The following is a 14120-nucleotide window of genomic DNA, read 5'->3' on the forward strand; positions in this document are numbered from 1 at the left end:
CAAAATCCCCAGAATGAATGTAAGATAACTCAAGAAATCTGTAATACATTTTGATGTTTTTGCAGAGGATGTTTTAGTTACGCAATTTTACATCTAAGGTGTCTGGTGCAGTATTTCTCAAGTAAAAAAATGTGCTAAATGTTGTCTGTCAACAAAGTCGGAGTTGCTGGGCAGGTCTGTCTCAAGGTCTATACTATTGGATAGAACGCAATCACCGAAGCTGTTCACCACATGTTAGTATGTTAGTGGGCAAATGGACATCGTCAAATCAAAACCCAAACTCTGATTTAGACCAGACTGATTTTATGACCAAAATTATCCTATTTACACTTTGTAGTCAATTTTGAGACTAGAATAACTGTTTCTGACTCATATCAATGCCACATAGGCCGTTTTCAAAGGGATTTGTTGCTTTTAAAGGCAGTCACTCTTTATTAAGGCCATGCAGTGCATGATGCCAGGCAGGAAGTAATTACAGCATCACTAAGAGGTCATTCCCATCTCCAAGCCTGTACTGTGCGCTGAAGAGATTGTCAAGTGGACTTAGAGGGGTTTCCATTTTCACATTCACTTTTGACATACAATTAGCCATACGAGCCAGCACAACATCCAATGCAAACCTTCTGTCTCACCAGTAAAACACAAGCTGTGTTCGAATACCCATACTGACATACTGTATACTACATACTTAATGAGTATATACTATATACTATTAGTTCATTTTAGTATACTGTAAACGAATAGTATCCTTTCCGTTGAGCGTACTAGCTCTTCACCTGTCAACCGGAAGTTGATGCTGTTGCTATGCAACCTCTTGCTAGCTAGTTAACATAACAAATTACTAGTTAAACATTTTACGACTTCGAGTGCGTTCTTAAATTCAATCTGGAGTGCCAGAGTGCGCTCGTAAATTCAGAGCATTGTCAGATTATCCGTTTGTAAATTCAGAGTGTTTCGCTCTCGGAGCGCACACTGGATGCTCGGGCCAAGGAGTAGGGTTGATTTGAGTGTTCTGACCTTACAATGGCAGTCAAGCACCCAAGCTAACATTGGCTAGCTTGCTAGCTACTTCCAGACACAAATGAGACCACTCTGACCATTTATCTCGCCCTAGCAGAGCTGGTTAGGCAGTTTTCATGTTATCCAGAGCGTTGGTGACTTTAACTGTGCTGCTGGCAACAATTTAATGACGCTTTTTTGCCGATCTGTACTGACACCGGCCATATTCAACGGGTGTGGAGCTCTCATAAATTCATTATTCTGCGCTCTGGTACACTCAGACGAGAGTGCATTGAGAACGCACAACGACTATACCATTTAGCTAAGCTAAGAATGACGGGAATAATCAAGTCAATAATTGTTGGGTAGTTAGATAGCCTATAGTTAATATACTGGAAAGTTTGATGTATAAGTAGCTAGCTAACAACATATCGGTACATACTGCTGTAATGATATGCTATGTAGTTTGTAAGGACAGCGTAGCTAACAAATTGTCAGCCAACGTAACCTGAAAGGTAACTTATTTGAAAAGTAATTTCTTTATTACATTGCTCAACATTTTCTTAACATTTGTCATAATTAGTTAAAGCAATGAATTTGTATCCGCTCTCGTACTTCGGCTGCATATTTTCCACAATTTTCTTCAAATCTAAAAACATTGTGAAACCACACCCATTTCCTGAAGAATTGCATTATGGGCCCTAAAGTACGGAAATAGTGTCCTCTGCATGTATACTTCAAATTTTGGCAAATTTAGTACAACATCTGGGAACTTTTGGCATACTAACTATATCCATACTATGACCAATAAGCATACTATATACTCAATTTACATCACAAATAGTATGGTTAGTGCAGTTAGTATGAGTATTCGAACACAGCTACAGTCTGACCATTTCTCTGTTTGGGGATTTAGGTCTGTCTTTAGTACGCTTTGTCATCATACACTATTCACCTCTCTTCTCTCTCTCTCTTTCTTTCTTTCTTTCTTTCTTTCTTTCTTTCTTTCTTTCTTTCTTTCTTTCTTTCTTTCTTTCTTTCTTTCTTTCTTTCTTTCTTTCTTTCTTTCTTTCTTTCTCTCTCTCTCTCTCAGGCCCCTCACTGATGCAGTCACGGAGTTATTGGAGACTGTGTTTACAGATGGGATGGGAATGCGGGAAACATGACCGCATCCTGAATCTGTCTCTGTCTCCCCTGGTCCCACTGGACTCAACACTGTGGGACCAGCTGGAATCCTGTCTCCCCGGTGACCCAACAGTGTGACGAACCACAAGCCATCGCCATGACGATGATACCAGCAGGAAGTGGGATGCACCTTAAGGCTGATTTCCTGCTTCTTCTCTGTGGTCCACCATCATTCCATCACAAAGATGGAGCAGCCTACACTTTGTAGCTCAGTTGGTAGAGCATGGCGGTGGTAACGCTAGAATAGTGGGTTTGATTCCCAGGACTACCCATACAGTATGTATAATGTATGCACGTGTGACTGTAAATCGCTTTGGATAATAGCATCTGCTAAATAGCATATTATTATAATATTATTAGATGTCAGATGTCCCTGTGGCAGAACCCTTTTGGGTTCCAAGTTTAACCCTCTGTGGAAAGGGTTCTACATGGAACCCAAAATGGTTCTTCAAGGGGTTCTCCCATGGGGATAGCCCAGTGGGGAACAGTGAGGCTTAAGGATTTATAAAATAATTGTAGTTTTAAAATGTAAATGTCCTTTTCATTTCTATTTTATCTTTTCAATAATATTTCAATAACATTCTAATTATATTATTATTTTCAATGATATTCAGATTTAATCTCTTTAGTTTGTGTTGGAAAGGAAAGGGTTAACACACACAATTTTTTTTTATCGAATCAGGATTTTTCATTGTCGGTCTCTGGGGAGATACATCTAGCTAGCTAAGTCAGCCATTGGCTAGGCCCTCAGAAGCAAGATTAAAGGTATCTGCCATTAAAATGTATTAGGGCAGAAGTGACTCGAAGGAGTCGGAGGTTCACTCCAAAAACTCTAGTTTTCACTCAACTCCGCGGATGTGGAATTGTGGAGTTGAGATATACTGTACTTGGCTACTGCAGCCGCTAGCTAGCTAGACCTTGAGAAAATGACTACTCGCTATTGCGCAGTGGCCTGTCAGCCTTCGTGAAGGCAGACGATTCCATACGTTTTTGTAAAAACGGTCCCACCCATAACAAGTCAAAATGTGATTGGTTGATTCCACTGTCACTCAGAAATCCTGTCCTAATAAAGTTGAATGGTAGATGCTTTGTATCGACAGTGTCTTCAGAAAGTATTGATACACCTTGACTTGTTCCACAATTTGTTGTGTTACAGCCTGATTTTTCTCTCTCACCCATCTAAACACAATACCCCATAATGACAAAATGAAAACATGTTTTGGGGATTTTTTTGCAAATGTACTAATAATTGCTCAAATATTGCTAGACAGACATTTTCAAGCCTTGCCATAGGTTTTCAAGCTTCACCATGCTCAAAAGGATATTCAATGTCTGTTTTTTTTGCCCATTTACCAATAGGTGCCCTTCTTTGTGAGGCATTAGAAAACCTCCCTGGTCTTTGTGGTTGAATCTGTGTTTGAAATGTACTGCTCAACTAAGGGGTCTTACAGATAATTGTATGTGTGGGGTACAGAGATGAGTTATTATGTGACTTGTTAATCAAATCTTTTCTCCGGAAATGATTTAGACTTGCCATAACAAAGGGGTTGAAAACTTATTGGCTCAAGACATTTTAGCTTTTCATTTTTTATGAATTAGCAAAAATGTCTAAAAACATAATTCCGCTTTGACATTATGGGGTATTGTGTGTAGGCCAGTGACACAAAATCTCAATGTAATAAATGTTTTAATTCAGGCTGTAACATAACAAAATGTGGAAAAGGTCAGATACTATTTGCAGACACTGTAGCTTCTGAGGCCCTAGCCAATGGCTGTTTTTGTATTCTTATGATTGGGACCTACTGGCTTGGGGTAGATTTTTTGTTTTCTTTGGTACAACGTGTTGGAAGATTATTTTTCCCACACTGAAGGCCTACGTCCAATGGCCATGGTTCGCCACTGCGTAAAACCCTTTTAGGTTTTAGGTAAAACCTTTTTTCTAAGAGTGTACAGTCTGTCTTGATGTTATATTGCTTCCAAGGTCTCTGCTAATGCTCTTCTACATTTGTACAAAATTATATTACATTTTGCCCATACAGCGCATTTAGCTAATTTAATAGGAACCACCAAACTAGATCACAATGAAGCAGGCAGAAATAATTAAGCAATTTATATTACTGGCTAAAAGTTCCATTCTAACATATGTCATATTAAATAGAATAATACATACACTGCCATATGCACAGTACCAGTCAAAAGTTTGGACACACCTACTTATTCAAAGGTTTTTCTTTATTTTTTACTATTTTCTACATTGAAGAATAATAGTGAAGGCATCAAAACTATGAAATAACACATATGGAATCATGTAGTAAACAAAAAGTGTTAAACAAATCAAAATACATTTTCTATTTTAGATTCTTCAAAGTAGCCACCCTTTGCCTTGATGACAGGTTTGCACACTCTTGGCATTCTCTCAACCAGCTTCATGAGGAATGCTTTTCCAACAGTCTTGAAGGAGTTCCCACATATGCTGAGCACTTGTTGGCTGCTTTTCCTTCACTCTGCGGTCTAACTCATCACAAACCATCTCAATTGGGTTGAGGTCGGGTGATTATGGAGGCCAGGTCATCTGATGCAGCACACCATCACTCTCCTTCTTGGTCAAATAGCCCTTACACAGCCTGGAGGTGTGTTTTGGGTCATTGTCCTGTTGAAAAACAAATGATAGTCCCACTAAGCGCAAACCAGATGGGATTGGTTATCGTTGCAGAATGCTGTGGTAGCCATGCTGGTTAAGTGTGCTTTGACTTCTAAATAAATCACAGATAGTGTCACCAGCAAAGCACCCCTACACCATCACACCTCCTCCTCCATGCTTCACAGTGGGAACCAAACATACTCTGTGTCTCACAAAGACACAGAAGTTGGAACCAAAAAAAACTCAAATTTGGACTCATCAGATCAAAGTATAGATTTCCACCGGTCTAATGTCCATTGCTCGTGTTTCTTGGCCCAAGCAAGTCTCTTCTTATTATTGGTATCCTTTAATAGTGGTTTCTTTGCAGCAATTCGACCATGAAGGCCTGATTCACGTAGTCTCCTCTGAATAGTTGATGTTGAGATGTGTTTGTTACTTGAACTCTGTGAAGCATTTATTTGGGCTGCAATTTCTGAGGCTGGTAACTCTAATTAACTTATCCTCTGCAGCAGAGGTAACTTTGGGTCTTCCTTTCCTGTGGCGGTCCTCATGAGAACCAGTTTCATCATAGTGCTTGATGGTTTTTGTGACTGCACTTGAAGAAACTTTCAAAGTTCTTAAAATGTTCTGCATTGACTGACCTTCATGTCTTGAAGTAATGATGGACTGTCATTTCTCTTTGCTTATTTGAGCTGTTCTTGCCATAATATGGACTTGTTTGTTTTGCAAATAGAGCTATCTTCTGTATACCACCCCTACCTTGTCACAACACAACTAATAGGCTCAAACATTTTGAAGGAAATAAATTCCTCAAATTCACTTTTAACAAGGCCCATCTGTTAATTGAAATACATTCCAGGTGACTACCTCATGAAGCTGGTTGCGATAATGCCAAAAGTGTGCAAAGCTGTCATCAAGGCAAAGAGTGGAGAATCTCAAATATAAAATATATTTTGATTTATTTAACACTTTTTTGGTTATTACATGATTCCATATGTGTTATTACATCGTTTTGATGTGTTCTATTATTCTACAATGTAGAAAATAGTACAAATAAAGAAAAACCCTGGAATGAGTAGGCGTATCCAAACTTTTGACTAGTACTGTGAATATTTTATACTTAAAATGATTCCACATTTCAGTTATGTGAAGAGAAGGTATCTATTTGGATATCAGATTTCATGGAATGGATATGAATATGAAACCTTTGATGAAAAGAATGGACATCTGTTGAAAACAACAGTTTCCATAAATACAGCACTGTTATCTTTTGCCAGAATCCTCTCAACAGCACATGTCAGGAACCAAAACCCTGGTGTATATTGATGTGCGAGACTCAAGCCACACTTTTGTTTTACAGAGGATACCACAAAATACTGTGGTAAAGAAGATGATGATTGTGTGAATGAAAACGGCAGCACAATGAGATAGTAATTACATAAGAGGTTATTTGTAGCTCTGCCTGAAAATTCACAATATCACACATCACTGCTTTCAGTGTATTCACTGTGTATCATTGTGATAGAATAAACAGTGTCTTACTGTGCCATACAAATGAATGGGTTCATTCCGGTAAAAGCTTACAGTAATTTCAAGCTTGGGTTCATCAGAGTAATATAGTATACCAACGATCATTTGCATGACAATCCCAATGTACAGTAGTAATACACGACAAAGGTCATTACTCACAGTGTTAGTTATTTGTTATTGATATAGGACAACTGGAGCACACTAACACCTTGTCTTATCACTGAGGATATCAATCAAATCAAATGCCTCTGTAGATAGTTTCTCTTATTTGGTGTCAGTGTCAAGCCAATGATTTGGTTTGTGGGAAATGTCAGATGAAATGTCAGTTCAGGATTAACATGGGTTTATGATGCCAAATGAATTAGCAAGGGAAGACCTTGTTTCTGCAGTTTGTGTTTTATCTGTCGGTTGGCAGGAAGCATTGGAGAGACCTGTTTGTGGTAAGATGCAGTGTGATTTGTTCCGCAGATTCTAAGCGGTGCTCACTAAAACAAAGGATGGGCTGTCATGCTAAGATTACACGAGCGTAATAATAGAGAAATTACTGTTTTGGTTACAGCATGGCCATTATTATATCTGATTAAGAGGCCTACAACAACAACAACAACAAACATCAGTGGGCTAGGGTTGGGATATTTCACTGGTTGTTCTTTCCCAGAGTATTTCTGTGACAAGATCTCCTTCAGAAATAACATTTTGTACAGACTCCAGGCAAACCTAGTGTATGTTACTTGTTTATGCCTCCTCCTGAAGCTGCCACAATTAGGTGATTCAGAATCCATTTTAAGAAATAGCTTCATCTAATTTAAATAGTCATTCGTATTTCCATATTGTCATAACAAAGTAGGTCATGAGGCTCGCTTTAAATCCCTTAATATCAATGAAAACATAACCTGCCTCTTTGAGATAAGAAGCCCATTGTATTTGGACTATTGACCTTGATAATTTCCATGTCATTGAGCAACAGCCTTAAACCATGGAGGCAGAGTGAGAGGCTGCAGATGGCCCCAGTCTGATCTGGGAAACATTTTACAGGCAGAGCTGTGATCACATCTGATTAGGAATCTCACTGGCTCATTAGCAGGTAAGCGGTGGTGATGTGGTGAGGAGGGTGATAACCACCTTGCCCTGCTTACTTTAAATAGGCACATCATGCAGGACTTGCAATGCCAATGTAGTGTGGACCTGGATCGCACTGCACTGTTTGCATTGGGAGGAGTTGTCTCCCCGACATCTCAAGAACTACCACCCTCTGCATGGAACAATGTGACAGTCCCATCGACACACCATCAATATCGTGATCCGTCAGCCACAGGGCGGAGGGAAGACACTTTTCCCCCCCCAGTGGAATTACCCATCCTCCTCATAATCACATCAGTGAATGGTGTGATAAGCGGTGTGAAAGTCATTTGGAGTTTTATGTCTGATTTTCGGATATGACAGACAAGACCCAAGAAATGTTGACGGGGACATTAATCATAAGTGTTTGTTATTCTATCTTTTCAAATAGGCACCAACTGCAAGACAATATAAAGTAGTTTCAAGACTATGACAATGAACGTTGAAGAAGGGCACAACACTGTTATCAGGCCCATGGTCAACACACTAATGCTTTTACGGCAACACATAAACCATACAGTTGACCCCCCCCTCTTCGGTTTCCTGAACTTATATTTGTTCAAAGTAATGTTACAGCAGACACAACACAATAGAAACAATGATATAATTTATTTCCCAGTGAAATTGTCGAACAAAAACAAGTAGTATTGTGCTTCACTCTCCGGTTGACAGAACACATTTGGGATTTTTGGAGCTGTTACAAGGCATCTGGAGCTCATTGAAAGAGAAATGTAAACATGTTGAATCCATTGTTAGATAACCTTGTCCCAACCAGAACACATACCTACTATAGATCACGAGGAGGAGAAAGAAACCGTTTGATGGCAAACATCCTTTATTTCACATTGCATCACATCTATGCCACTGAACTTACTATAGTCTTTCTTACGGTTGTCACAATGTACCCATGGTCCATCTTTTTTGATTATTTTCGTCTATATCAAACACATTTCAATCACAGTTTACCATATGAGGTACATAATATGAGGTGTCATCCCCAAAACGAATAAAACAGCTAAAACATTACACATAATAAAACCTCTCCCATTTTCTATGCACCATAAACTGACCCACTTCCCCATAGTCTTGGGTTTTCTCATGGCGGATCAGGATGGCTGTTCATTTCTTAACACTGAGTATGGTCATCTGAAGACACTCCTCTTTGAGGGCCACCAGCTCTGTCTTGTAGGTGCTGGCCTTGACCTCGCTGTACAGGCCCAGCTGCTTTTTGGTGGACAGTGGTGTCTCCAAGGTGAAAGATCCAGCTGCCAGAGTGTCAGCGGGCGAGTTCCGCTTGAAGACGCCAAGCAGGGTGGTGAGCGCGTGACCGACGTCATGTCGTGCGCCCTCGTTAACAAAACAGTAGAGGATGGGGTCAGCCACACAGTTCAGGCTGGTGAGCGCCAGCGCCACATGGTAGGCTGCAAACAGGTCCTCCTCTGCGCCACAGTCGCAAGGCTTCTGGAGGAACAGGATGCTGCGACACAGCAGGAGCACGTGGTATGGCCCAAAGCACAGCAATACGATCAGGATTAGGCTCAGCGCCAGGCGCTTGATTTTCGCCTTCTCGTGACACTCCGTGGACACATTGCCACGCACCGCCCGCAGAATGCCCCGGTACGCACCCAGCATGATCAGCCAGGGCACCAGGAAACCCAGAAAGGTCCGGTAAAGGTTCATGCCCGCCACCCAGTCTTGCATGGGGTACTTCTCGAAGCAGAAGGTGTGGTTGAAACGGTCCTGGAAGAGCTCGTCGTGGAAGAGTGGCGCAGAGTTGGCCACTATCTCGATGGTCCACACCACGGAACTGACCAGCACGGCAGTTTTCACCCGCCGGACCTTGGCGAACTTGAGCGGGTAGGCCACGGCCAGGTATCGGTCGATGGAAATGCAGCAGAGGAAGGCGATGCTGACGTAGATGTTGGTGTAGAAGATGAAGCCGAAGAGCTTGCAGGAATTCTGGCCATGAATCCAGTCGTCGTGCTGGAGGAAGTAGTCGATCCATAGGGGCAGGGTGCCGATGTAGAGAAGGTCAGCCAAGGAGAGGTTGATCAAGTAGATGCCCAGCTCGTTTTTCTGCTTCACCTGCAAGTAAGCTGCCCACAGAGCCATGCAGTTGGTTGGCAGGCCCAGGACGATGACAATGATGTACAGCGTAGGCTGGAAGTACTGGTCGATCTTCGAGTCCACATTGCAGAAGGAAATGTTGCACATTGTCCTCATATTCTGTAGGTGCATTGTTTATTCTGTGACTAAGTGTTTAAAGGGCCAGGACAATCCGACATGTTGTTGTTAATGAGAAGGAAAGAGGGAAAACGACATTCCATACAGTGACGTTTCTGTTTTGTTTTTGAGTAATTCCTTATATCCAGGCCTGAAAGCACACTTTCTCTCCAGATGGGCTTCACATGTCAAACAGACGTTTCCCATTTCACGGCTGGTCCCACACCTTTTTCAAATGAGGAAGAAGATGAGAGAAAAAAAAGTGGTGAAATAAAACCCCTCTTATGAACAACGAGCCAGGCCTCTGCTCCGGCACAAGGACATCATAAATCTTGGAGAGATTATTGTCCGAGGTCTGTCGCTAGCTGTGGGGAGGGAGGTGGAGAGGTTGATGGGGTGTAGGGGGATGAGAGCTCTTCTGCTGGATGAGAGCTCTTCAAAGGCCAAACAACACACCCTTCCTCCAAGACTGTCACTGACGATCCATGCCACGTACACAGCAGCAGCAGGCGATCTGTTAACTCAGGCCTCCTCGGCACTGCCCATCTAAAACAGAAGAAAGGAGCGTGTGTGAGATAGTGTGTATTGCCAATTTCAATTGATTTCAGTTTTCCAACCCAGTTAGTTGTTCACATACAGTTGATGTTTATGCACTTGGATTGAATGGTTAGATCCATTCATTTCTCAAGTTACTCTATATCAGCTTTCTGTACCTATTGTTTCTGGTATGTACTCTAACCTTGAACTTCCAATACTCCTCACCTCTGCTTGTTTTCATGTTGAAGCCATTATTATTTATTCTTAGATCATTCCGGTCTGAGTGTATGCTTTACACAAGAGTATAAATACATATTTGATACGAAAGTGTTTACTTTTCTATTGAAAACACAGCAATCACCGTAACCACATTCCAAGGTCCTCCTTCTTGAACAGAAATACAGATGGACACAAGGGACAGCCCTGTCTAATCCACCTGTCATGATTGGTCCAATTAGTCACAATTCTGCTGGAAACTACACCAATCACTAGTAGTATAATATTCAGTGGTTTTGAACAGTAATTACGACCATGAAAGATACCATGCTAGTCTTTGTTGTGAAAGGAAGGATGGGCCACTCCTATGGTGACCTTGTCAAATGCAGTTCAATGGGAACGGTCCTTCTGATATTCAGCAGAATAACTGGGTCACAAAACACGTAGTCAGCAAGCCATAATCAAAAGTGGTTAGCGTTATGGCCTGTTAGTATCCACAATAGGAGAGATAAAATGACACAGTCATGGTGGCGAGGGACCAATAATGTAAATCATTCTCATCAGTTCGCAAGTACGCCCGTGTGTACGTGTGTGCGTGTGTGTGTTTGTATGGGTACTGGCAAGTCGAGATGCACCCCGAGGATCGTTGAAAAACGTATTATGTGACAAAGTGAGAGCTTTTTGAATTCCAGGTCATGAGGTTTGTGTTGACAAATGCTCCAAGCAGCTTCCAGCATCTCATGGACCTGGCTTTGGCTGATTTAGGGTGGACAACATGTTTGGTGTACTTAGATGACATCATAGTGTTTGGTCGTACATTCCAAGAGCATGTGAAGCGTTTAGACAAGGTTTTCAGCAGATTGGAGCAGGTAGGACTTAAGGTGAAGCCATCTAAGTGCCACATGTTCAGATCGCAGGTGAGCTACCTGGGACACATCATCTTGGGCTGTGGGAGTGTCCACTGACCCCATGAAAACAGAGACAGTCAGGTCATGGCCTAGCCCCAAGTCACTGACAGAGGCAAGAAGCTTTTTAGACCTGGCGTCATACTACAAGAGTTTCATACCAGATTTTGCAGCTATGGCGGAGCCTTTGTACAGATTAACAGATAAGGGGAAAAGTCCAAGCTTACCACATCCCCCATACTGGGTTTCCCGGGACCCAAATCTAGATTTCATCATGGATACCGACGCATGTGACACAGGCATAGGGGCAGTCCTCTCCCAGAAATACAAGGGTAGAGAGAGAGAGTAGTAGCATATGCCAGTCGGGCACTGTCAAAACAGGAGATGAAGTATTCAAATACGAAGAAGGAGCTTCTTGCTGTGGTAGTGTTTCCAACACGTTTTGCTGGAGAGGAAATTTCTACTGAGAACTGATCACAGCTCACTGAGGTTGGCTAGGGACAGTTGGCTAGATGGTTGGTTAGAGAAACTGGATCAGTTTGACTATGATATTATCCACAGGCCAGGGAGACTGCACAGTAATGCTGATGGTGTGTCAGGCCGACACACACAGACAGATAGTGTGGACACAGCTGTCTCACAGGAGGCCACTGTCAATCTGAGAGCCATCGTAAACAAGCCTCAGGATGTCACTTTGAGCCTGTAGTTGGAGCTCAAACAAGCCAGGCAGTACCCAAAAATGCAGCTTTCCTTTTGGAAGCACAGGATAGAGACCCAGTGGTCTCCCAGCTAAAGACATGGAAAAAAGAGGGTAGAGCAGAGCTCCCTGTGGCGTTGCAATCGGAGCCAAAGTTCAGGCCTTTCAAAGTGTGGGGGGTGTTACAGGTGAAGAATAAGGTGTTATGCCTTAAGAGTCAAAACTATGAGACAGATGACACCATCTGGAGAGGGGTTGTACCAGATGAGCTCGTATATGAGATACTTACAGTTGAAGTCGGAAGTTTACATACACTTAGGTTGGAGTCATTAAAACTTGTTTTTCAACCACTCCAACAAATTTCTTGTTAATTAACAAACTATAGTTTTGGCAAGTTGGTTAGGACATCTACTTTGTACTTGACAAGTAATTATTCCAACAATTGTTTACAGATTATTTCACTTATAATTCACTGTATCACAATTCGAGTGGGTCAGAAGTTGACTGTGCCTTTAAACAGCTGGTAAAATTCCAGAACATTTTGTCATGGTTTTAGAAGCTTCTGATAGGTTAATTGACATCATTTGAGTCAATTGGAGGTGTACCTGTGGATGTATTTCAAGGCCTACCTTCAAACTCAGTGCCTCTTTGCTTGACATCATGGGAAAATCAAAAGAAATCAGCCAAGACCTCAGAAAACAAATTGTAGACCTCCACAAGTCTGGTTCATCCTTGGGAGTAATTGCCTAATGCCTGAAGGTACCGCGTTCATCTGCACAAACAATAGTACGCAAGTATAAACACCATGGGACCATGCAGCCTTCATACCGCTCAGGAAGGAGACGCGTTCTGTCTCCTAGAGATAAATGCACTTTGGTGCGAAAAGTGCAAATCAATCCCAGAACAACAGCAAAGGACCTTGTGAAGATGCTGGATGAAACAGGTACAAAAGTATCTATATCCACAGTAAAACGAGTCCTATATCCAAAAAGATTGTACTTTTTGGAGAAATGTCCTCTGGTCCGATGAAACAAAAATAGAAATGTTTGACCATAATGACCATTGTTATGTTTGGAGGAAAAAGGTGGAGGCTTGCAAGCTGAAGAACACCATCTCAACCGTGAAGCATGGGGGTGGCAGCATCATGTTGTGGGGGTGCTTTGCTGCAGGAGGGACTGGTGCACTTCACAAAATAGATGGCATCATGAAGCATGAAAATTATGTGGATATATTGAAGCAACATCTCAAGACATCAGTCAGGAAGTTAAAGCTTGGTCGCAAATAGGTCTTCCAAATGGACAATGACCCCAAGCATACTTCCAAAGTAGGACAACAAAGTAGGACAACAAAGTCAAGGTATTGGAGTGGCCATCACAAAGCCCTGACCTCAATCCCATAGACAATTTGTGTGCAGAACTGAAAAAGTGTGTGCGAGCAAGGAGGCCTACAAACCTGACTCAGTTACACCAGCACTGTCAGGAGGAATGGGCCAAAATTCACCAAACTCATTGTGGGAAGCTTGTGGAAGGCTACTGTCACGTCCTGACCAGCAGATGGAGCTGTTGTTGTAGTTTTGGGGTCAGGACGTGGCAGTCTTGTGTTCTGTGTTGGTCTTGTGACTCCTGATCAGGAACAGCTGGGGATCGTTGTTCCTGATTGGGAGTCATATATGGAGGAGTATGTTTGTCACTTGGTTTTGTGGGTAGTTGATTTTGCACTGCTGTATGTAAGTACTTAGCCTGTAAAACTGTCGGTCTGTCGTTCTCTTTTGTTTATTGTTTTTCCCGTGTTCACGTTTATTTAATAAATTATCATGATGAACACGCAACCTGCTGCACCTTGGTCCATTTCCACAGAAGACAGCCGTTACAGAACTACCCACCACCAAAGGACCAAGCAGCAGAAGAGGAGGAAGCCACAGGAGAAGGAAATGGAAGAATGGACCTGGCAGGACGAAAGAAAATTCTGGGCGGACAAGTTAAGGGAGCTAAGGGAACCCGAGAGGCAGCCCCAAGATTTTTTTTGGGGGGGGCACACGGGTAGTTTGGCCAGGCCAGGGAAGAGCCGT

General features: G+C 42.2%; 1 protein-coding gene across 2 annotated transcripts in view; it reads right to left on the reverse strand.

Moving 5' to 3' along the window:
- Positions 1 to 8068: 8068 nt before the first annotated feature.
- The window catches only part of LOC106580749 (G-protein coupled receptor 4), a 51413-nt gene continuing 45361 nt past the window's right edge, over positions 8069 to 14120 (reverse strand). For both annotated transcript variants that reach the window (XM_014162115.3, XM_014162117.3), the window contains exon 2: positions 8069 to 10243. In XM_014162115.3, the coding sequence (XP_014017590.1) occupies positions 8594 to 9712 (1119 nt within the window). In that variant the 5' untranslated portion in view covers positions 9713 to 10243 and the 3' untranslated portion in view covers positions 8069 to 8593. The remainder of the gene's footprint in view (positions 10244 to 14120) is intronic.

The sequence above is a fragment of the Salmo salar genome, chromosome 20, assembly GCF_965601325.2.
Source record: "Salmo salar chromosome 20, fSalSal1, whole genome shotgun sequence".
Taxonomy (NCBI): domain Eukaryota; kingdom Metazoa; phylum Chordata; class Actinopteri; order Salmoniformes; family Salmonidae; genus Salmo; species Salmo salar.